Below are 25,879 nucleotides of genomic sequence, written 5' to 3' on the forward strand. Positions count from 1 at the left end.
TTCTATGCAGTATTTCACCTGGAAAATGGGACTGCTTGGTTAGTACCCATTCCATACGGATTAACTAGTAACAGCCAGATTTAGAAGTGAAAGTAGCAGCTGGAAACTTTATTTCCGTTCGCAGGCGATCCCCCAAACATAAGTAATTTCCAAATCGATATCCCAAAACATGCTTAAAAAAATCCTATATGTACTTCTTTGAACATACAACATTTGTCAGTGATACCTTTCAGCTGGCACACGTTACCATCTCGAGACAGTTATAGGCCGAATGAGAGTTTCAGAATCAATACAGCTTCTGGACTAGATATTGCTAGCCTGCAAGGCGCTGAGTTCGGCGAGGCATCCTGGCCCGATCACCCTTGTGCCTGAGAGGCAGGGGAGTTTAGTGGGCCTAGCGGGCCTTGATTTAGCAGAGCAATCCTGGCGGCCGACCGGCAGCCCTTAGACCTGAATGCAGTGTTGGCGCACTGGGCCTGCCAGGGCCTCACTGCGGGTGCTTGAGCCAGGCGGGAGACCTGACTTAGTGCCACAGAACCGCCTGCCATGCGCATCCTCCTTCTTCCACAAGATGGAGCCCAGCATGACCTAAAGATCAGCTCGGGGATCCCGCATGCTGCCTCAGACCGTCCCAGCCAGGCTTCTACCCCTTTGGTCATCTCCACCTCGGGGATCCCTACAGACCCAAGACCACCGCCCATAAGTGCAACACCACCTGAACCCCTGGTTGAACGACGGCAAGATTTCCATGCTCTGTAAATATGTAATATATAATTGTCCAACCCTAATCGCTTTTTAAAATGTGATCTTGAGTGAATTTGCAACTTGTATATAGGTAACTCTAACCACTAGTATCTGTAGTAGACGTATGTACTTACTACCATTCTTATGTGAATTTACAGTTTTTCTGTTTGTATGTTTTCCTTGAATGAATTTTTAACTTGTATATAGGTAGCTCTAACCACTAGTATCTGTAGTAGACGTATGTACTTACTACCATTCTTATGTGAATTTAGAGTTTTTCTGTTTGTGTCTTTTATGTAACTCATGTACTCTGAAGTCCTTATGTAATGTAAATGGTTCTTTTGTAAAGCGCTCTGACAACTTTGGGTAAAGTTTGCGCTATATAAAATCGCATTAAATAAAATAAACTAAATAAAAAACTTGTGATGGTGGTTGCTGGTGGAGGGCATAAGCACTCATTTTTTGGAACTGTGTGTCAATTTTCATCAGTAGGCTTTGAATCAGCTTGTGAGAGAAAGGCAGAAAAGGGAGAAAGAAGGAGGAGGGAAAGACAGGAAAACAGCGAGAAAGGGAAAAGTAATGGATGGAAAAAAGTTGCAAGAGTGAAGTAAAGAGTCAAGAAATACAGGGTGGTGTAAGGAAAAGTGTGAGATAGAATGAAGACTAGGCAGCCTTGATATCCGACAACAAAGACATCCGGCAGCATCCGTGGTGGGCTCCTAAGAAAAACTTTAGGTTTTCCACGAAGTAAGCTCTGGCTTTGCCATCAAGGTTGTGTACAAAGCATTCCACAGTTTTGAGACTTGTAGTGATTACACTTTCTCACTGATAATAAAGCCTTCTTCGTTCTTTTCTTGAAGAAAATATTTTCTGTTTACAGATGGTGTCTGCACAGGGGGAATGGTTAACCAGCACAGGCATTGCACTACCTCAGAAGAACATCAAGCCCACACCGGGATACATTAAAGGCTCACCTTGGTGTATTGGTTGTTGTCTAAGCTCCAGATGTAGGGGCAAGGACCCATGCAGACATTGGCATAGTAACCTTTGGGTTCATGGATCCATTTCCAGCCAAGGTCCTTGCGGAAGTTGATGTACAGACGGCGCACACAGCAGTTTTTCTCCTCTGATCTAGAAATGAAGTAGAGATGGAAAAACATTTATTGTGTTATCATCCAGGACTAAGCCTTACTTTGGGTACTTTCTGTAACAGGTTTGTCTTAAGTGCCTCTTTAAACCCGTGCTAGACTGATTCTAGGTCCGACTTGACAGTGAAGCTGTCTGCTAGACGTACTATTACTAACTATTTAAAATATACATAGAGTTAGCTTTGGTTCCACCCAGATGAGAACACCCTCTCACTTCTTTCTGTTGGCTATTTAGTGTCGTTCTGCCTTCTAGAAGGTGCTTCCATTGGAATCCAAGAGGGACTATTTTTAGAGGGACCAGGTGTCCCGGATTTCCCCAGACAGTCTCAGTTTTCAGAGGACTGTCCTGGTGTCCCGATGCTTTTGCTAATTTCAAATACATGTACTGATTTTGGTGACAAAGGTCAGGCCATCCTGCAAAGCACAATTGAAAGGCATATCCCCTTTCACAGACACCTCTGAAGTCTGAAATAATTAATTGGCTTCTGCCAGGCAGCACAGGAGGAGGTTGCTGTCTGCTCCCAGCAGAGAGGCAGAGTGGGAAGGAGGGGGCAAAAGGGCACAGGGAGGATATCCTACCATTGCTAAGGGTATGTAAACGTAGCCTTGTACATTTTTGAGTGAGTATGTATATTTAAATATGCACATGTTTACAAGATTTATAAGCCTAGTATATATCTATATGTATGAATACATATATATCTATATGTATGTGTAAACAAACACACATGTTTTTGTATATATATATATATTCACTGAAAGAACAAACGTTACAGGTACGTTATAGTTTGGCTCAGATTTCACTCGTAAAAAACAAATAAATTCAGCAGTTATAGTTACCTGAGCTAACTATAACTTATGCACCCACACTGCACTGCTGAACATTCACTAACACGTTCATTTAGCCACTCACACACCCATACAGCCACTCAAATGAGATATGTTAGAAATAGTATGACTAATTACTAGTAGAGAAACAATAATCACTGGATGATGTCCTCAGCGATGTAATTTCAGATGTCATCAGGGATGCCGCTCACCATGTCATGAGTGATGTAATATTGGAGGTCATAAGCAGTGCACTGCAGGGCATACATTATAGATAGCTCAGATAACTATAACTGCTGAAATTCTATGGTTTTATCCAAGTGAAATCTGAGCCTAACTATAACGTCCCAGTAATCGTTTTTTTCAGTGAATTTCTAAGGTTTTTTAAAAACTCTATTACTAACTATAACGTCCCTGTAACCTTTGTTTTTTCAGTGAATTATAAGGTTTTTTAATTCTATTTCCTAACTAGTGGAGATAGGGGGAGGGGCCTCCCACAAGCTCTCAGCCATCCCGCTGTATGGGACTTACTGGAGGTAACAGGAGGGGTTCTTGGCCCCGAAGGACCCTCAGCATCCAAAGGGACTTCATCCCCAACAAGTAATGCGCGATGAGACGTGTTTGCTGAGTGTTGGAGAAAGGGGGCGGGCCTCTTATGAATTCCCCTGCGGCTTGGCATTTTCTTTCAACAATTTTTAATAGGGGTGCGTGAGCTGCATGCCCCCCCTTCATAGGTAGATTTCAGTCTGAGGACCCCATCCACCGGGGCCCGGTCTTTTTTCAAAATGTATTGATAATAGGGGAGGGTGGCGACATGGGCCCACTCCCCAGGCCAATTTCCGTCCGAGGACCCCATCACCTGGGGCCTGGCCATTTACAAATTGGGCAGGGGGGTTGCACCCATCCCGGGCCTATTTCAGCCCCGAGGACCTCATCCCCTGGGGCCTGGCCTTGGTTTCCTAGGTGCCAATCCCTGCTGGCTCGCCGCCTCCTGCGGGATCTGAAATTGCTTTCCGACAGAAGCAGCTGCTCCCTGTGTCTGAAAGCCATTCATCTGTTTCCCTGCTCGCTTGACAGCGGGCAGGGAAACAGACCAGGGCTCCACTTCCAGCAAGCGAAAGCATTTTCACAGCCTGCTTGCTGGAAGTGGAGTGCTTGCTGTGGCTTGTTTGTCAAGAGTGGTTAAAGCTCCTGCCAAGCCACAGCAAACAGCTATATCCCGGGGGTGGGCACCTCAGGACATAGGAGGAGCCGCCCTGGGGGGTGGTGGTCCCCAGGGATGTTAAACTTTGCCCCAGGGAGGTGGCGGTCCCTGTGGCTGCAAGGGGGCCGTGCGAGCCCCCAAATTTATTTAAATGTTTGCCACTACAAGGTGGTGGGCCCAGGGCACGGGGAGTGCCGCGCTGGCACCCCACATATTTACATTTAGTAATGCGCCTGGAACCTGGCCCACACAGGGGCTAAAGATTACAGAAGCTCAAAGCCCATGCTCCTTTTTTTTTTAAATGTCAGCAGAAGCTATGGCTTGACCCTCTATGGCCAAAGAGGCCTAGAGGGTCAAGGTAATCCCACCCTGCCCCCTTTTTTAAAGTTTTTGTTTATAAGCTGAGTCCCAAGATGGCTGCCAACACTTCCTGGTCGGCAGTGTTGGCAGCCAATAAGGTTTGAGCACTGGGCCTGTCGAATCCTCGGGTTTTAATTGTGCCCCTATATTTACATATTTTAGTTAATATTTCCAAAACTACTGATCGGATTTATGCCAATTTATGAAAAGGTCGCTTTTTGGACCAACAGCTATCTTTCTGCCAAATTTTGTGTAATTCCGTTCAGCAGTTCAGGTTGTAGTTGTGTCTAAAATTCCTATGAGAATGAACATGGGAAACGCATGTTTTTTGCCCCCCCCCCTTTTCTCAGCCCCCGTTTGACGGATTTCTCCGAAACTTACCATACAAAACAAGATTCACTGGGGCAATTTTGGGGGAAAACTTTGGGAAGATTGGTCAACTGGTGCCAAAGACATAGGCAAGTAAAAAAATGCTTTTCCTATGGAAGCATGTAAATATATATATTTTTTCCACTGAGCTACATAAAAACTCAGACAGAATCCACAAAGTTCTGCAAACGGGTGGAATTAGGCCTGTCATGCTGCTCGTATTAACTTTTCGAGCCGGTGATCCACGCTGAAAAATCAGCACAAACGGCACCACGTGGCACGCCAGAGGGCGCTGCTTCCTAAGTTGATTTTCCTGCTGCCCAAGTAGATTTTCTACTGAGCAGCCACTTTCTGACTGCGAACGGTCGCGACCGCTTAAGTTGGGGAAATCTTGCTGGGTGCCCACCTAGCGAGAGAGTATCACCCTAGGGGATGCCAAATTACCATTGCAGAGCAGCACACGACAAAACACCACCACATGGCGGTGGCGGAATATGGCTGGAACTCCACGTTACATTCATAGCGCGGAGTGGCCAAAACTCTGCCAAACCTGCCGGTGGAGCGGAATTTATCTCCCCACCATATATACACACACACTCACAATGCAACGCAAAAACGGTACAGGCCAGATATTGAAGTAAGACTAAAGGTTCTAGACCTACTTTTATGTCGTACCTGTACCAGTTTTTGCTTCCCAAAATCTTGTCACCCTAAGTATTTTACATCCTAAAAGTACACTCAATCATTACGTTGCTTGGCACATTCAATTCTTTATTTCCTATATAAATTATAGAGAAAAAGCAATCCTTTTTTCCTGTTTTCCAAGCACTGGCAAAACTAACAAGAAGGCTTTAATTTAATAAACAGAATTTTGCATGATACTCATGTAAACAGCAATTGTGAAGGCTTATGTTTAAATGTGTTCACACATGAAAAACCAGATCTCTTGTGTTTTATAATGCTTCTTTCTCTATGATATGATAAAGTATTACCAATTCTTTAAGTGCCTCCATTTTCAGCCTATTTTTTCAGGGCAAAAGAGTAAAACCACTTAAAAAAGGAACGCTCATTAATTATGGTTTATCCTTCGAAAATACTGTTACAGCCTGTGCTAATAAATGCATATGTGTGTGGGCATGTATAGCCCACAGTGTGGAGACCGGATCGGTCATCATAGTGTAGGTAAACCCTAACTGAAACAGATAAACACTATCTGTGTGAGGACCGGTGTGTGAGGAGGACTGGCCCCGTGGTGTGCTTAGGTACTTTTGAGCGAGTGTATTAAAAAACTAAAAGTGTAGTTATATTTGCCTTGGTCCGCTTTATAACCTACCCTACTATCAAAGCACGTGTCGAGTTAGAATAGTAATTACAAACTTAATTATGGTCAATGGCGGGTCCTCATAATTATAGCTATGTCATGTTGTGTGGGTGTGCACGCCAGGAGGTAGTTATAGCTAGGATTGTGTTTCTATAGGAAATGCCTTTTTGTGTTGCTACATACTTTAGCGCTGTTTGATAAATCGTCATTTCCAAACAAGTGCTCTGTTTTGCCTACTTTGTGCATGGAAAGGTTTGGGTTGATACCTCAAGCGAGGAGTCAAGAAAAAGGAGGGGGTCTAAAACGTGTTTTCCCCATTCATTTTTCCATAGGAACTTTAGACACATCTGCAGCCAAACGCCTGAACGGATTTGCACCAAATGTTGGTAGAAAGCTAGATCTTGATCCAGAATGAGTATTTTTTTGTGATTTGGTGTCTCCACATCAACAAGAATGTGGCAGCAGCTATCTTATGACTCAGTCCTGCACCCTACAAAAAAGATTAAAACAAGACATAAGGGGACAGGGCAGGGATACCCTGATTGCAGAGGCCTGGCAACATTTTACAAAAAACTAAAAGCTTGGCCTACCCTGCTACTATGAACTCTCCCCTCAGGATGAGCCAGGGCCCAGGGGCTGCCGCAAAACATTCTTATAAGTAGGGGTCGCTGGCAGGGTGCACAACCCCTGTCCCCTAGCCTCAAAAGGCACCAGGGATCCCAGCTCCTGAGGCCGATGTAACATTAAAGGGGAGGGGGCGCACGTCCCCATTTCCTAAGCCTCAGCAGGGCCCGGGGACCCCATCCCCCAGAACCAAATTCAATCAAGAAGGGGGGGATGCTTGAACCCGGAGACTTAATAGGCCGGGGGACTTCATCCCTGAAGCTGATCTTAAACGGAAGGAGCCTGTAAAAGTGCCGGGACCCCATCCCCCAGGGCTGACTCAAAAACTATGCCCCTGGACACAGTGGTTTGCCTGCCCGCAATAGCATGGGCAAGGAAACATGTCTGCTCCCACCTGGCGGGAGTATTTTAAAAGCTCCGGCCAGGCTGGGGCAGACATGCATTTACTGCTCGCAGGAATGTGGGCAAGGAAGAGATGTTTGCTCCCACTGGTAGGGAGCTTTATAAAAGTTCCCGCCAGGTGGGACCAAACTTTTGCTTCGTTGCCCGCACTCTTCTGGGCAGGTAAACTCAACACTGCTCCGACCCAGCGGGAGCAAACAAAAATAGCTTCTGCTGCCGGGCGGGAGAAATGCCAACTCCCACAGCACCCAGGATGGGCGCATTTGGGTAGCTGGCTGGGACCCTGGGGGCTGTGGGGATTCATAGCTGCCCCAACGTACTGTCTAGTGGGTGGCCCGGGTGGGCAGCCGGGCACTCACCCACAAGCACCTCTTGCCCTGGCCACTACCCTTTATATAAAAAGAAGGCCCTGGGTCACTATTGGCTCAGGATGGAGCGTTGCAATCCCCCTCTTCTTAAAGGCTGGGGATTGGATCCCCCGGCCCCTTGTGTCTCAGGGAGTGGGGGAAGCTGCTCCACTCCCCATTACCTTTATCTTTTTGCCCCAGGCGTACCTGGGGCAACTATTGACTCAGGAGGGGGGCGGTGCACCACGTCCCCTTATTAAAAAATAAATGCCCCAGGAATCCAAGGTGCCCTTGGTGGGTCCCTTACTGGCTCAGGAAGGGGGGCCACATGCATCTTTGCCTGAATAAAAAAAATAAAGGCCCTAGAAGATGTGGTCTCCAGGGCCTGGAGTGCCTCGGGGAGGAGGGCAGTGCACTCCTATCCGCTTTCAAAAATAAAAGGGCCCCTTACCTCCTCCCTATGTATTTTCAGTGCATTTCCTTATTTGTGAAAACACTGGTGTGACATCAGTTCCACATTATGACATTGAAAGCAATATGTCACCTGAACTAATTGGTAGCACTTGATCAGATGCAAAGGTGGCAAAGCAATCAAGACCAGTGAAAGACACAAATATTACAATGGGATCAAACTTGAAGCAAGGAAAAATAATAAGTATACATTTTTTCAAATAACGTAATCCAAATGAGTCACCATATATAAAAAGCTAAGATATACATATATGCCATAAAACCGCTTGAAACCCCAATATTACATAAGTTGCCATCGTTCAAGTCAATGAGCAGTATCACACTTAAAAAAAATCCCAGGTGCAACTTTAAGTGGAGGATATTACATTGAATAAATTTGCACCTTTTATCATGAAAAAGAAATGAAAAAAGAAGAAATAGGGAGGAGGTGTACGAGTTAGGACCTAAGGAGAACAGAAAAAAAAATAACAAAAGAAGCCAAATAAATGTAAAAGAGAAGAAAGAAATGCATAGAACGGGGCAGAATTGTAAAGAGGGAAGGAGGAAAGAAGGACCCAGAGGAGTAGATAACAAAAAGATCTATCAACGGGAGCATAAAATACAAAACAAATTGAAAACTGAATTAAGTAAAATAAAGAAACAAAAGACAAGGAAAAAGAATGAGATTGAATGGATAGCAAAATTCATACAAAGATGAATTAAAGTAGCAAACCATTCAAACTTCAGGAAAACAGAGAAGAGGTACAGAAGAGGCTTTGAATGAATATTTGTAGTGCAACCAGTACATGGTTGGTGCAGGAACTTACGTAGAGCAGAACTCAACATCCAGGGCCCGCTTGCGCCGGGAGCTTTGTAGATGGTCCGCTCGCTCAGCCGGCGTGGACATGATCAGCAGGTAGGGTGAGTTCTGGGACTTCTTGCTAATGGATTGCATGTCGCCCCTTTTGATCTCGAAGCCTAGAAGACCAGGTACAGCACATTAGGTGACGAGTGCCACTGAGATGGGAGAAAATCCTAGACAAAACTTTGCTTGACAGAGAAAAATCCTCTATTGACATATAGATGAGATCCCGCACAAGCCATCTTCAAGTCAAATGATGTAGAAGGTATCACGTGGAAATGTTTTTGCTGCTATTGGATAGTTATCAGTATGGCTTATAGAGATATTTAATCCTAAAACCCTCCAACTCACAAGCATTTATTAAATCTAGAGAATTAAGAAGTGGTGCAATACAATCATCCTTTTATAAGTTACAGGTATCAGCCAGAACTGGGGCTAACTAATGTCTAAAACGTAAATACCATTGTATAGTGAGTCAAACCTACTGAGGTCTATTGTGTTGCATTAGCAAATTGTGTAGCACATAATGCCACCGCTAGTTTGCCTCAAAGTGCTGAGTGAGTAGTGGAAAAGAAGGAGTGGAATAGAGAGGCCAGGAGCGAGGGAAGAAAGGGACAAGTTAAAATAGTACACTAAAATAGTTTTTCAAAACCAGAGTATTACTATAGAAATTCTGCCTCCCAGGGTGGCGTATGGGCAGTTCCATAAAAGAAACTCTGTGCTCTAAGGTTTGCCAAGCCCAGAGCTTTACTATAGGGTTACTGCACTCAGACATGCCAAACCCAGAATATTTACTCAGGGAGATTGGAAACAGTGGTCCGAATTTGCTATGGCTTTGTATCGGGGCAAAGTGGCTCAAAGCCTCGCTATGGTAATTTTTTATCCAGAAGTAAAGGCATTTTGCGGTAGGAAGGTGTCTTTTTCTCAGCATAAAACCACGTTTACGCTGCTTTTCGCAATGGGACTTACTGGGGCATCACTAGGGCAAATCGGCGCAAATACCATCAGGTTTTTTGACACAGAGCCCCATTTATTAAGATAGCCAGGCTTGGCTTTCCTTGATAAACAACACCTATGGCGTTTTAGTTACTATGGTCCCCGTACCTAGGAGACTATATGCTACCAGTTCAAGAATGATATGAGAAGTGGGAGCGAGGGGTGGCAGTTGGAAGGAGGACTGGATGTGAGAGGATGCTGCCTCGGTTGCTCTTAATAAAGATATTACTACCTCCCTTATACTGGTGTCTGGCATCTCCATCATTGGCGACGACTGGGAGCCTGATGTGTACTTCTGACTCCTTGTCCTTATGACCTGCTGATAGGAAAAGCAAGATACAGGCGCGATCTCGGCCGACGCTGAGCTGGATCACAAGGGTTCATCTGCAGTGGATATTGGGAGTGCGGTGCACTCCACTGGGATGGGACGAGATTGCACATTTTTGCTTAAAGATGGCTCATAGATGGCGCAAAGCAGTGAAGTGCACAAGCTCTGAAGTGCCTAGCTTGCGCCTGACAGCAGTTGCAGTGGAACGCGCTGGTTTAAAGCTCCGATGTCACTAAGCAGGTTACAGCAGTGACGTCAGCTACCAGGAGCTAACAGATACACAACAGACACACACTTATGTTCGTGGCTGCCATCTTGGATGTTTGTGAAGCTGGTTGAGGCAGTCCCGATTCAGTCTCTTAAGGCACAGGGAGGGAATAAACTGTGAGTAAGCATGGCAGTGCTCATCTTCAGTGATTTGCACACTTTACCTCACTATCAAGTGTTATACAGTGAAGGGAATGTGTGCAGCATCAGTGATTTGCGCACCCCGTAACTAGCAAGTCCTGTACTTGAAGTGTGTGTCACCCCTTGGAGCTGGTGTATCAAGTGTCAGTCCTCAGTGATTCGCACACCATGGATTAATATTGTTGGTAACTATTGTGCAAGCTCTCGGTGATATGCACACAGATGTGGCAACAAGGGTCATATGCCCAGGGATACAAAATTGCCCAGCAGCGAAATCCAAATGTGCATACTGTGGGATTATGGGACACTTTGCCAAGGTGTGCAGGAAAAAGAGACAAGAACGTGATTAGGTGTATGATGGATAACGATGATGATGTAGAGGTAGAGATTGAATCTTCGAGGGAAGAAGGCGTCCTCAGTATAGAGTTTGGTGTATTGGAGGTGAATCTGGACACCAGGAATAAACCTGTATCCAATATGGTTATTTGGGAAGTACACATACAGATTCTGGCAGACTAAGGGTCCCTATACACCACTGTGCAAAAGTCTGTGTGGAAGGACACATTTTCAAATGTTCTGGTGGATTTATTGAATCCCACTGATAGCCATCCAGCCACCTTTACGGGTGTGGACATTTCAATGGTGCACTTTAGAGAGCTTAAATTTGGATTTAAAGGTAGAACAGTTCAAGGAAAATTGTAAGTACAGAAAAAAGGACCATCTGTACGTGGGTCACTTGACTAGTTGAAATTAGGTATTACTCTGGACCCCAATAGTGGAGAACAAGTGATACTACAAAATTAACCGATAGTGGAAGAAGTTAAGGAACACTTTCCAGGTGTACTTTCAGGGACGGTAGGGAAGCTAAGTGGTTTTGTTCACAAAATTGTTTTGAAGGCATGTGCTACACCTGTATGTCACAAGGTCAGAAATATACCTATAGGTGTTCGGGATTGCGTACTGAAGTAATTGGATGTTCTGGAAGTAAGATAAAAATAGAGCCTGCAGAAAGCACTAAATGGTTGTAACCCTTAGTTGTAGCTCGGAAACTCAATAGCCGGTTATGACTATGCATTGACCTCAGAGACTTGAACAAAAATATAGCGATAGATAAGTTTCCCCTACTCAGAATTGGTGAACTCCTCTCTAAATCCAAGGATATTAAATGTTTTTCAACAATAGACTGTACTTTGGCTTATCACCAGGTCCATATGCATCCTTTGATCAGGAATGTAACTGTGTTTGTTACTCCTTTTTACGTGTTATAGATTTGTACACATGCCGTTTGACCTTGCGTCAGCGGCTGAGGTGTTTCAGCGTCTCATGCCCAAGGTGTTCAAAAACATTGATGGAGTGACGTACTTCCAGGATGATAACTGGTGATGGGCTGAGATGACACCAGGTTAAAGACGGTGTTAGGGAAGTTGGCAGACAAGGGTCTCACAGTGGAGTTAGAAAAATGCAGGTTTGCATTGAGATCGGTGACTTACCTGGGTCATGAGGTGGGCAGAGATGGAACAGCCCGAAAGAAGGGTATAACAGAGGTAGTTAGGAATGATCCTGCCAATACATCTAAGGAAGAAGTCAGGCCGTTAGTCTGGCAAAATTTTATTTAAGGTTGTACAAAATGTTGCCATGAAGACCCATGGATTGAGACAACTGTTAAAGGTGAGGATGCAATTCGGATGGAGTGAGGAATTACAAGCAGATTTTGCGAAGATTAAATAAGACATTGAGACAGCAGTCCAGTTGCAAGGATTTGAGGTGGGAACAGGCAGCATTGTCACCACAGACATTAGTGGAAATTGCATAGGAGCAGTATTAACTCGGGTATCTAGTATGGGAAAGGAATGCACAGTAGCATATGCGTCCTGGTCATTGTCCCCAGCAAAAGGTAAGGTCTCGGTCATTGAGAAAGAAATGTTAGCTGCAGTTTGGGCCATGGAGAATTACAGGAAGTATTTGTGGGGATCCTGGTTTCTGTTCTCCACAGACCACAAACCCCTTTTGAGGGTCCTCACCTCCAAGGGCATTATCAGAGCAAAAGCTTGCATTGCTACCATGATTTAGAGGGTACTAGATTATGTGTACGGGTGGAATATCTACTAGCTAACATGAACAAAGCGGCAGATTATTTGAGCTGCTCTTTTATCCAGAAAGAAACAATGTTAATGTTAAGGTTATTGGAACTTATGGAGCGCTAACTGTTACCCGAATGTGTCCTGGCGCAATGTGAAGTCCAAACTGAAAAAAGCAGTGGTGCAGGTGTTAACGAGATTAATTCGTGAAAAGCCATGTTTTTAATGCCTTCCGAAAGGCTAGAAGATCAGTCATGCTTCTGAAGTGTAGTGGGAGGGCATTCCATGCTTTGGCCGCATTGGCAACAAAGCTTCTGCCACCCCAATTTGCTTTTTTCACCCGGGGTACCATCACAAATTTTGCATCTGATGACCACAGTGCTCTTTTTGGTGTATACCATTGAAATCTTTGTTTTAAAAAGTCCTGCCCCGATCCATGCAGGGCTTTGAAGACCAAACATAAAGCCTTAACTGAGTGCGCTTCCTAACCGACAGCCAGTGAAGTTTTTTTATTTTGTCTGAGATAGATTCAAACTTTGGTGTGCCTGTGAGGAGCCTGGCTGCAGCATTCTGCAGTGTCTGTAATTTGTGTATAATATAGAGAGAGACCCCTTTCTGTCCAAAGGGATGAGGTACTCTTCACAAGTTACAAACGAATTCCCTTCGGAATCGACCTAAATGACATATACATTGTAACTGCACATAAAGCAAATATCGGATTGGTGTCACTACAACGCATGCTTTTACCACGCATGCCTTTACAACGCGGTTTTTACCACGCAGTCCATTACAACGCATAATGCTTTTAGGCGCTGGATAGTGAATTATTTAATTTACTATTCCAACTCCAGTCCCCGTGGATAGCAGGGAAGGTGTTGGATAGTATATTAAATACATTCCCTATCCTAGAGCGCCCCCCAGCGCATTGCGTTGTAATGGTTTGTGTGGTAAAAGTTGCGATGTAATGGTAGTGCGTTGTAAAAAATTAGATGTAACCGTGCTACACCATAATATCACATTCATAAGATAAGATATCTCAATTCAATGGAATTTTTTTTTTTTAAATCTAACATCAAAAAAAGCAGTACAGAATGTTTCTTTAATTAAAATCACATACAAACCAATGAATTAACCCAAGAAATACATTGATACATTACATATGGTCCATAAAATCACTTCAAAATATTTTGCACCATTCCATAGACATAAAAATACAAACACATTTACAAGAGAAAACACCATGTCAGACTCCTAAATTAGTCATTTACACAGACATATTATTTAAATCAGTGAAAGTATGGTCTGGTTAAACTTCTATTTGTAAAATACCAAGACCATGTTCCCTTAGATATTATGTTATCTGAATAGCGTCGAAATAGTGCCAGACAAGAATATTTATCAACAATAGTAAGCCAGTGGGTTGCCCACAGAAAAGACACACACATACACCTGCAAACATACACGAATATATATATATATATATATATATATATATATATATATATATATATATATATATATATATATATATATATATATATATATATATATATATATATATATATAAATATTCAATTACCGCTCTGGTGCTTAAACCCACCACGTAGAGAAAAACGGACACTTTCAAATGTCTTTTCATTCACTGCTGGCAACAGTGACTTTTATTCAGCCATATGCGCAAATACAACGGACAAGATGGCGCGTTTCGGCCAGCGGGGTGGCCTTGCTCACATGATATATATATATATATATATATATATATATATATATATATATATATATATATATAGGCCCTTGACACAAGAAAGCTGTTTGTTAATGCACCGGAATAAAAAGCACTTTATTTAATTTCGCTCTGTGTGGTCCTTGCCGTGACGTGGGCCTTTCAGGACTTTGTTTGCTTTATATATATATATATATATTCACTGAAAAAACCATAGGTTATAGACCATATATAGTTAGAAATTAGCATTTAGAAAACCTTATTTTACTCACACAAAACCATTGAAATTCCATATATAGTTAGTTGCACTAACTATATATCGCGCACCCGCAATCCACTGCTGATGATGTCACATATTACATCATTCATGACATGGTCAGTGACATCACTGATGACATCACTGATGACATCTCAAATGACATCACTGATGACATCATCTAGTGTCTGTGTGTTTTTGTAAAGTTTAAATACGTTTTACATATTGAAGAATGAGTGGATGTATGGAAGACTGAGTGTGTGTGTGGCTGGCTGGGAGGTGTGTGACTCTGTGCATATCAATGTGTACTTGTATCAGTGATTGTATAAGAGAGTAAGTATGTGTTAGTATATGTGTGAAAAGTATGGTGTTCTGTGTTTAACTATAGATGAGGAAATCGAAGTGTGATTGATTCTTCACAGGACTGACTAGGTGTATGAGTGCATATGATAGTGTTCTAATAATAACTGACTGTATGTATGAGTAATTGTATGGGTGAATGAGTGAATGTGTGTGTAGACGTAGGAATCAGTGAGTGCGTATGTAGTAACTGGTATTGGTGTGTCATGATGTCATCAGTGATGTCATTTCAGATGTCATCAGTGATGTCATTTCAGATGTCATTAGTGATGTCATCAGTGATGTCACTGAAGTATAGTGTTCTGTGTTTAACTGTATAGATGAAGAAATGGAAGTGTGATTGATTCTTTACAGGACTGACTTGGTGTGTGAGTAACTCCATGGATGAGTGGCAGTGTGTGACTGTCTGCATAGGTGTATGAGTGCATATGATAGTGTTGTAATAATGAGTGACTGTATGTATGAGTGATTGTATGGGTGAATGAGTGAATGTGTGTGTAGACGTAGGAATCAGTGAGTGCGTATGTAGTAACTGGTATTGGTGTGTCATGATGTCATCAGTGATGTCATTTGAGATGTCATCAGTGATGTCATCAGTGATGTCATTTGAGATGTCATCAGTGATGTCATCAGTGATGTCACTGACCATGTCATGAATGATGTAATATGTGACATCATCAGCAGTGGATTGCGGGTGCGCGATATATAGTTAGTGCAACTAACTATATATGGAATTTCAATGGTTTTGTGTGAGAAAAATAAGGTTTTCTAAATGCTAATTCCTAACTATATATGGTCTATAACCTATGGTTTTTTCAGTGAATTTTCAAGGTTTTGTAAATGCTAATTCCTAACTATATATGGTCTATAACCTATGGTTTTTTCTGTGAATTTCATTGGTTTTTTAACAGCTAATATCTGTAGCTGTAAAATGTATTCTTCTTTAAATCCAAAAATATATTTTATATGTTTATGAATAATTTTTTTTTTAAATATTTTTTTTTCTTCGTTCCCGCTTCGCGAATCGGGAAGCTTCCCGTTAGCTGACCTTGATGCCGCGAAATAGACCGCGAGCCGGTAAACGTTTCTTTACCGCAAGTGCCGCGTTAGAAAACAACATCGTGACGCCTCCCGTCCGCATGACGTTTCACGTTGTCGCGTGATACGTCATATGACGTGCTACGTTAGCGAACTGGTACGCGAAGCGAGTCGCAAAGCGCAGGTTTCTGGAAGCAAACCGGGAGGCCCTGCAAAGCGCTTAACGTAAACACAGCAAGTCATGTGACTTGGTAATAACACTTTTCATTGGTTCATTTCACTTTTGGTTTCCTAATGATGTAAGACTAGGTCATATAATCTAAAATGAACACTTTTGATTGGTTGAGAACTCTTGTTTTTCCCAAATGATGAAAATCCCTCCTTCTTTCCTCACTCTGACTTTCATCATTGTGAGAGAAAGACCCTTTGTGATCACTGAGCAATGGCTTCTTTAGTAGCTTCAGCTGGTGCTTCCCCACCACCTCCACCACATCCAAGGAAGAGTGGACCACCTGCTCAAGTTATAATTCAACAAGAAGATGAAGAAGAGGAACAGGACGACGAGCACGAAGAGAGGCAGTTTTTGCCTGAGCAGCCCAGGACGTCTCACCGGAAAGAAAACTTCATTTGGCAATTTTTTAAAATTCCCAAAGGTCAGAAAAAAGTAAATGCAAGATACGTAACTTGCCTTATATGTCAAGATAGACTGTCCAGAGGGACCGACAAAAAATACAGTTTCGGAAACTACACAATGCATCGCCATATGACTAGGTGGCATCCTAACAACTACAGTGCTGCACAGTTTCGGAACGACCTAGATAATCTCTCTATTATGGCCAGAAGATCTGTTGTACCGGAAGTAACGGGACCAGAGGGCAGGGAGATGGTGCCAAATATACAAATGAGATTTGCTGATGTAAAACACATCTGCGTATTTTGCGATGGATTCATTTCCTACGGAGAAAAAAGCATCACTCTGATCAACAGAGCTATTGACTATCATATGCAAGTTTGTACGAAACGCCCAAAATAATAAATACTTCTTTTTTTGTTTTGTTGCTCCTGTTGAGCCCTTTACAATGAATCGTTTTCATTGCCCCCTCCAAGAAAAACCCCCAAAAATCTAAAACTGTTCAGAAAAATTCAAAAAAAGTAAAAAAATGTTCAGAAAAATAATAAAAAAAATATAAAACAACAAAAACAATTAAAAAAAAGTTCTTTTCAGAACTACCTCCCCGTTATTAAAAAATTGGTACAATATTTGGAACTGTGCCAACCTCTATTTCTCTTAGTTCGCTTCCCAGTTCGCTCGCCGGTACGCGAACCGGAAGCGAACCAAAAACAGTAAGTATAAGGGAAGGAAACAGACACTTATGTTAAAAGAAAGACAGCTATAGGGGAGTAAACTAGAGATACTATTACCCGTAATCCACTGCTGATGATGTCACATATTACATCATTCATGACATGCTCAGTGACATCATCAGCAGAGGATTGCGGGTTTTTTGGCAACGTGCCTTATCCACGGTTTAATAACGCTGCCTTTTGCTTTATATAAGTTTTCAAATTGTATGAAATATATACCAATAGGTCGTTATGAACCTTTAGGTAGTGCTTTTCTTCATGAGGTCTGGTCGCTTCCATACACATACAGATGTTTCAAAGATGATCAAGAAGTTTATCTGAATGGAGAGGAATGCACTGAGACGCCAGATCATTCACTAATGTGTAGGCACATACAGTTACACGGTTCATGCAACAAACACCGACCAAATATGGCTTGCGTGTTGCAAGGCACGCCAGTTCCTGCTATCATCCCCACGTTCAAGTTGTTGGAAAATGGTAGTTATTTGATGCTCAATAATGAAGATTGTTCTGAGTTAATTAAAAGTATTCCTTTTATCGTAACAGTAAGTGAACGGGTTATTTGCTGCAGAAATGTTCTATTTCCTCCCACACATGAACATAGGGAGTTTTCAATCTGGCCACAAATACCAACCTTGGGACAGATTTCAACGGCATGGCAAGAATAAGAGCTCTTTTGTCTCAGAGAGAGGTGGCCTTGAGTTCGGCCTGTGAAACTTTTGTGCTTCACATAGCGAACACCCGTACAGAGGTGCACACCCTTTTCAATTCAGATTTGCCTTTCAATTTCAGCAAGATGGTTCCGACTATCTTTAACGCATCCTCCACAAAGACCCTGGCGCACTTTTTTAAAGTTGTTACCAGTGGTCTCGTGACTTCATTTGAGAAAATCTTTGGAGTAATCCCTGCTTCCTTTCATTCTATTTTCTCCACTCTGGTTCGTGGATTGGCATTTTTACTTGCATTACCAGCGGACGCTCTTGTGCTTTTTTACATTTTTAAATATGGATGTCCCTCCTATGCAACCTCCCACCCTGCAGCTGCTGACACTGTTCCGCAATCGCATGCTAGAATATTATGGCACAATGCCGTTGGCGATATTAAGCACGGCATATGGATTATCTTTTCGATTCTCCTACTTCACCTGTGTCCAGCCTGTATTTCACTGCCTGACCTGTGATTTCGATTGGGCCATTGATTTGTGTCTCTGCGGACCGGTTTCTCCTGACGTCGACTTTAATCAGCTGATGACTCCTATCATTACTCACGAGTTGGTTTGTCCTGGCGAAAGGATTATGGCTGTGGCATTGATGCATGGACTACTTGGTCCCTGGAATTTACTGGCGGCAGCACAGTCTTTCTTGGAACAGAGCTTTCTTGAAAACCCACCGAGCTGTCCTCTGATGGTGATAGAGGATCCGGTGCTGGGAGAGCACGTATGTTCTTTTCCGCTTTTAAATTGGATGGCTGAACTGTTTTCGGATGAAGACGGTGACTTCCTATTGGAGGCTGTTGCAGCTTATTTTGCATACACAGTTATGTCATAGACCTTTTTCATGTTTGATATGCTGAGTACTAGCATTTCATTGACAATTCATTGACTTATTTGTCAAGTTTTTATTATTTACCTTGCCTATTGGCTTAAGACTCGATAAAGTACTTGGCTGTTTTATTTTTCTTTAGCATTAAATTTTCCTAGTTTTTAATGCTTTACCTTGCGGACCGTCCACATATAAACTTGCAATCTGCTCTCATGAGATGGCACTTCTATTATCTTATTCAGTTCGTTTCCGGATCATGGGGAGGTGTCATCTAGGTCCTGGATATCTTTACACCGTGTTAAGTTAGCATGGGCTCATTACCGGTTTAAACGCCATTTTTCCTTTTTTGCAACTTCTGCACACGACACTTAGTTGTTGCTTTAGCTTTCCACCTAGTAGTTCATCGTGGTTTACATGAGAATAATATGTTATTGCTCTACTATCTGCTTTGCTTGTTAAACTATATCTGTACAGCGAGTGCTAAAGTTTCAAGAACAACACGATACAGAATTGTTATGAGGTCTGATCTCCACGACTTCATACTCATAACATAAGTGCAACTTCTGCCAATTCTGGGCATGAGGCGGGTTTTATATTGCTTTGCCGAACACACATACACAACAGTTGATGCGGTTCACATGAAGAGAGAGCTGGTGTATGCTGATGTGATTCCTTCAAATCTAAGACACTAAAGTATGGGCACGCCCTAAACCAACACAAAGAGACCTTCTTAGCAAATAATATAATATGTGTATTAGGGAGGGTGAGATATAAGCAGCCGCGGACCGTGGAGGGAGTTACGGTGAGGCAGGGAGGCGGGGAGGGGGAGAAGCAGGGTGGAGCCCTCTCTACCTTGCCCCTCCCCCTCCCCGCCTCCCTGCCCCACCGTAACTCCCTCCACGGCCCGCGGCTGCTTATAAGTGTTGCTAACTCTTATTCATTTACAGCATGTTAACATACTATCACCATTCGCTTTTTATGTACTAGTAACTATGCTGGTAATTTTGCTACTGATAATATGTGTACTTGTATTATCTAAGATACTACGCCTGAGAAGACGGCATTAGTAAATAAACATTTCAAATACACATGTGTTCTTCTTAACTCCATGTTCTGGTTTCTAAGAAATATATAACGACCGACTGTTCATGAGTTCCACGTATCCTGAGGTACTATAAGTTCATATTCTGGATTGTCTAAACATTGAGAGTTTGTTATATCCAATGTGACACTGTACCTAGCTTGCTAAGGAGTTTTTGATTACTAACGTGAGTTTTGGGACACCCTAATTCGCCGAGGTTCCAATCCTCTGTCCACAGTTCTGTGTGAGAACAGAAACCCTGCGACAGGGGCACCCCCGACCCTTGCTGGAGCTTCATCACACTTGCGATACAACTCCAGCAATGCGCCACCTTTACGGCACAGATACATCACGCATCTGTGCTGTTTTTGCCCCATGATGCGCCGCATTGTAAATGCAGCACACCATAGGTGACGGAACAGCGGCACAGAATGACTAACACATCCCTGGTGATGCGCCAGTCATCATAAATGTATCCCTATGCTTCTTATCTTGTTAGAGATGAACCGCCATATGTATCATCAAAGTTTTTTGCATTTCCTAAATAGCGAACTTTAAGGAATAAATAGCGATTCTTTACCATTCCTAGTTTGCGATTAGCTATTTGCTAATTACAAATTACCCATTCATTTCCTTCATTTCCATAGGGCGGTTGGACTCACTTTTAGCTCGAACGGCTGAATGGATTTCCACGAAACTTGGCAAAATTGTAGGGACTGGTAGCCCGATGTGCCTTTGCTATGTCTCAAGATATATGCTCCAGTGGTTTTTACGAAAATTAACTTTGAAAAATATATATTGGGCTACATTGGCCTATATATATGTTGGAGCCCAAATGTAGCCCAATGTAGCCCAATGAAGCCCAATGTAGCCCAATGTAGCCCAAAGATGGCCGCCAGACACACAAAAAAACAAATGTAGCCCAAATATCAGCCAGATGTAGCCCAACTATAGCCCAGTGACAGAATGACCAATCAGCTTCGCAAACCTCCGTTACGCGAAGCGGAGCGCTGTTACAGATATATATCTTTTTTTGAACGTTAATTTCTCAAAATCCACTGGAGCACATATATTGAGACCTAGCAAAGGCACATCGGGCTACCAGTCCCTAATATTTTGCCAAGTTTCGTGCAAATCCATTCAGCCGTTCGATTATTATTATTATTTTTTTTTTTTGCCCCGCGGGGCCCTTTTAAAACCTCCACATCAAACCTAGGGGGTCAGCGAGGATCTACTATGCCCCCTTATAGTTATTTCCCCCTTTGTTTTGACCTCCTCTTGTCTCTCGATCCTACCGAGAGACAAGATGGCGGCCGCTACGGACTTTTTGGAATGTTGACAGACGCCGGAGAACCAATCAGCTTCGCTTCACAAAGCTCCGTTGCGCGAAAGGTACGCGTCCTGGGACGCTGCAAGGTCCGCTGTTACAGATATATATCTTTTTTTAAACGTTAATTTCTCAAAATCCACTGGAGCACATATATTGAGACCTACAAAAGGCACATCGGGCTACCAGTCCCTACAATTTTGCCAAGTTTCGTGCAAATCCATTCAGCCGTTCGGGCTAAAAGTGAGGCCAACCGCCCTATGGAAATTAACATGGGAAAAACGCGTTTTGGGACCCCCCTTTTTTCTCGGCCCCCCCTTGACGAACCCCCCCAAAATTTTCAGGGCCTGCTCAGAAACAAAATGTGCCATTTTCCTGAAAATTTCAGCCAATTCCGTCCACAAACGCCAAAGTTATTAGACATAGAATTTTCAAAAATCCCATAGGGAAAAAATCCTAACTATATATACCTACTGGCGACCGCCAGTAGGTAATATATATATATATATACATACACACACACACAGGTCATCATTTTCCCCAAAAAGTATTAACATTTGAATACTGAGCTACAATGTGCCAAATCCATAGCATTAAAGTATTATTACTACACCCTCGTTCGCCACAGACAGCTGTGCCATACTATGATGTAGCAACTTCAGAACGCTATCGTAGAAGGAAATACTATATTACACTTTACTAGATCGACAGCATTTATGCAGGAACACCTTCCTGCCATATTTCAATTGAATTGTGGCCTGTAGGGGGAAAACTGCTTAGTGTTTCAGCTCCTTACTGTGGCAAAGTTCTGAGATGCTTCTGCGTCAGTGCGCTATCAGCTGCCCACGTCGGAACTGACGCAGCGCATACTCATGCACGTTAAAAAAAACGACCGGCAGCCATGCAGCCCGTGATGTCATGCTAACTTGAACCCTGTCAGGCTGAAGGACAAGCGCGGCTGACGGAAGGCACCAGATGAGGCGAAATGTTAAAAAGAAAAGCTGTCCGGAACGTCTTCCCTTCACTGGCTCTATGTGGGGAATTCATTCTCAGGCCTCGCAGGGCACCGGTCTCGTGAAATGTCTCTCCAGTTCCGAGGCCTCCGGCTGCCAGCAATGTGCCGTCTCATGCCAGATAGAGAGAAGAAAAGCTTAAGGGAAAACTGCCAGCGCCTCATTTGGGCTGTCAGTAATCCGAGGAGTTGGCCTAGCACCATCTGAAAGACGGCAACGGGTAGTTCCATTTATAGTCGAGAAAGTGCCGATAAACATTGTGTATATCTTTATCTGCTCATGATGAGTAAGAGGCGTGTTTGCAAATGTCAGTGCACCTGTTTCTATGACAGACATCCTTTCTAGCCATCGGTGAATATATTTCTATGATTCACAAGAGCTGGCGCTCCTGCTGGCAGTTCTTAAGTTTCTATGGTCAATGACAAGCACCTTCTTGCTGTCAGTGTGCACATATCTATGATCAATGCTAGGCACCGCTTCTTGAACTAAGGGCCTGATTTAGAGTTTGGCGGATGCATACATGCCAACATTTTACAAGTGGAAAGTGGGAGAATTTGGAAAATAATTTATAAGGGGAATGTGTTTGCCCATTGACATACATTAAATCAAAGGCGATTTCAGGCAGAAACAAGGTAAGGTAAAGCCATTTTTTGGCTTCAAACATCGGGAGTCTCACTTCTGAATCAGGTCTGCTGGCATGTATGCAGAGGGGATACTACTTCACAAACGTGACTGATATCCCGTTACCCAGCCCAGGCCCGTGTAGGGCGTTCCACCGGGCGGTGATGTGGGGCGGGGAGGGGCAGTGTGGGTGGGTGTGAAATGCAGGAAACGGACGATTCCAGGTAAGTAACGGAAGAAAAAAAAAAGAATTTCGTTGCGCGTGCTGCATCGCATTTGGTGATGCAGCACGCGCAACAAAATGTTTTTTTTTTGTTTTGTTACTTACCTGGAATAGTTTCCCGCATTCTACACCCGACCACCCTGCCCCACGTCACCGCCCGGTGGAACGCCCTACACGGGCCGTGGCTGCGGTTACCGTTTTACAAGTGCTGTAGGATGTAATGTACGTGCAATACAGGCAGCGGCGGCCGGCACAGGTAAACGTGGTGAGGTGGGGGCGGCGGGCGGAGGTGGGATGGGGGGCAGCTATAAATTAATAAATAAATAATACCTATTCTGTCATCAGTCTGCTCCCCCCCCCTACACCCCACTGCGCTTACCTGTGCCGGCGGCCGCTGAATACAGGGGACAGGATATCCGCGGTGTTTGTGATGGAGTATCCCACAGCAAAACTGTAAATCAGACCCTCAGTTTCCCAGACTAGTGAGTGTCTAGTGCCAATTCGGCTTGCCATGTGTACTGTTTCATTATCTACTCAAATATAGGAGCTGTCAAAACTACTTAGGGGGAACTTCCTTGTTTACCTGCAATACTTAATTTGAAGTTTTCCGTTGAGTTGCAGGAGCAGGCTTGGCTAAGCTTGAAGGTCTCGAATTCCTCTGAAACAGAAGGCGACAGAGAGGTGAGCGCAAAGGTGTAATTCTTCCATAGACAGTAGAATATACACTTGAATTGTTAAAGCTCTGGACATCAAGGATGAAGCTGCTGAATTGATAACAGGATACATTTGCATCAGATATCTCGTAATGGCTTCCCTTTCTGCCCACTCTGACATCCACGGTAGTCTGAAGAGACTTAAGGGCTCTTTAAGCACTACACAAGCAATCAGCCTGGTGTAACGAGCATACTTCTTCAGTGTCCCCTCCTTTCATTACCACAGTACGTGCAGCTAACATGACATGGCCAGGCCCGGATTGGCCTTTTAGTTCACTAGGCATTTCCCCAGAGGGCTGGAGCCCTTGGAGGCTGGTTTTGAAATCCCTTGGTGGCTCCTGGCGCCCCTGTCACTTTCATCAGCTCACTGAGGTCAACTGCAGCAGGCATGAGGAGGCTTTGAAAGTGGAAGGGATGGGGTGGGTAGAGAGGAAGTGATCAGAGAGGGAGAAGAGAGAAGAAGAGAAAGGTGTCGAGAGAAGGCAAAGGGGCCGGAGCTGGTTGGATCTTTTTTGCCAATGCTGCTTTTGGTTCCCCAGTCCGGCCCTGGACACGGCTGTGGTACTAGGAGACCAGAGATCTCATCCTTGTGTTAAAAGCATTTCATGAAACTGAGCAATTCTGAGCATACCCCATCATTATCCTGGTTGGCAGCCCTTGGAAACAATGCACCTCACTGTACGCCTCATTCAGAGCACTCCTGATTGGGGCTTGTAATAAGAGTTACTTGCCCCATTGGAATTACGAGATCCGCAGTACCTCCTTGGATCCTGTCATTCCACCTAGACGCATTGGCTGCTGAAGGCAAACAAATTCCCTGGTGCAACTCCAGGGAGAAATAAGGACTATATATGTTGTAATTCCATTTAATAGGAATTTATATGTACAACACAATGGTGCATTTCAATAAAGTTTGTATTTTAGCAAAATAATAAATACATAAAAAGGTAAATAATTATTTAAGGTTGCATCTAACCATGGTCAGGGTTGGACTGGCCTATAGGGCAAAGGGAGGAAACATCCTTTACAACGCAACTTTTACCACGCAGTGCTTTTACATCGCAACTTTTACAACGCAAACCTTCACAACGCATTGCGCTGGGGGCGCTCTAGGATAGGGAATAGATTTAATTTACTATCCAACACCTTCCCTACTATCCACGGGGACTGGAGTTGGAATAGTAAATTAAACTATTCACTATCCAGCACCCCAAAGCGCTATGCGTTGTAATGGTATGCGTTGTAAAAACTGCGATGTAAAAGCATGCGTGGTAAAAGCATGCGTTGTAATGTCATACATCCGGCAAAGGGCAATCAGACAGTGCCCTACCGGCTGGTCTGACAGGTCAGCGTGGAGGCTGGATTTCTGTCTATTTGTAAGCCTATTTAATGGTCTGGTGTGCCGGGTTTTGCAATTTTGTCTCCCTGATATTATAACAAACATTGCCTGCAGCATGCACAAATGCATGAAGTCTCCCATGCCTTGCAAAAGCCCTATACAATTCAATTTCAAAACTGCCCTTGTTTGCAGGATATGGGCCACGTTTTTAGCTATCTGATTAGCTAGTGCGGGCCACTTCTATTTTGGTGCCAGGTCCTATTTTTGCTTCAGTCCGACTCTGACTATGGTGTGATCGTGCCCTATCTTTGGCATACACAAATCACGTAGAAATATTGCATGCACCCTCACAATGGCATTTAGAAATCAACCCATGGGTAATTAACTTCACACAGAAACTGTGGCATAAGTTTGGTTTGCAAACATCCTTTTCATTTATTCGTATGAACATATCTTAGTTAATGCTTCAAATCCAGAAATTCTGCATAATTCATGGTTTGCTAACATTCTAGCAAATGAATGGTATGCACACACAGACCTAAAGCATGGAATGTAAACAACCCAATTCGTAGTATGCTCAGATCCATTCTAATTGATTGCATGCATACACTTATGCCAGGTACAAATCCTGGGTAACTCATGGTTTGAAGAAATATTGGATTATTTTATGGCCTACACAATCCTTCATGCAATATTTTATATATGATAGTGGCTAACTCTGTATATGCACACACTCAGCCTAAATCACAGTGCACAGAAATGCTGGCTATTTAGTGGTACACATAATCTAGGTGAATCTGTGCTTTACTA

The 25,879-nt window shown here is 43.4% G+C and overlaps 1 protein-coding gene across 1 annotated transcript in view; it reads right to left on the reverse strand.

Moving 5' to 3' along the window:
- The window catches only part of TGFB1 (transforming growth factor beta 1), a 140,483-nt gene that overhangs the window by 14,456 nt on the left and 100,148 nt on the right, over window positions 1–25,879 (reverse strand). The window contains exons 4-6 of the mRNA XM_078661058.1: window positions 23,601–23,675; window positions 8,625–8,775; window positions 1,719–1,875 (exon numbers count right to left, since the gene is read on the reverse strand). Coding sequence (XP_078517184.1) covers window positions 1,719–1,875; window positions 8,625–8,775; window positions 23,601–23,675 — 383 coding nt within the window. The remainder of the gene's footprint in view (window positions 1–1,718; window positions 1,876–8,624; window positions 8,776–23,600; window positions 23,676–25,879) is intronic.

The sequence above is a fragment of the Lissotriton helveticus genome, chromosome 9 (genome assembly GCF_964261635.1).
Source record: "Lissotriton helveticus chromosome 9, aLisHel1.1, whole genome shotgun sequence".
Taxonomy (NCBI): Eukaryota; Metazoa; Chordata; class Amphibia; order Caudata; family Salamandridae; genus Lissotriton; species Lissotriton helveticus.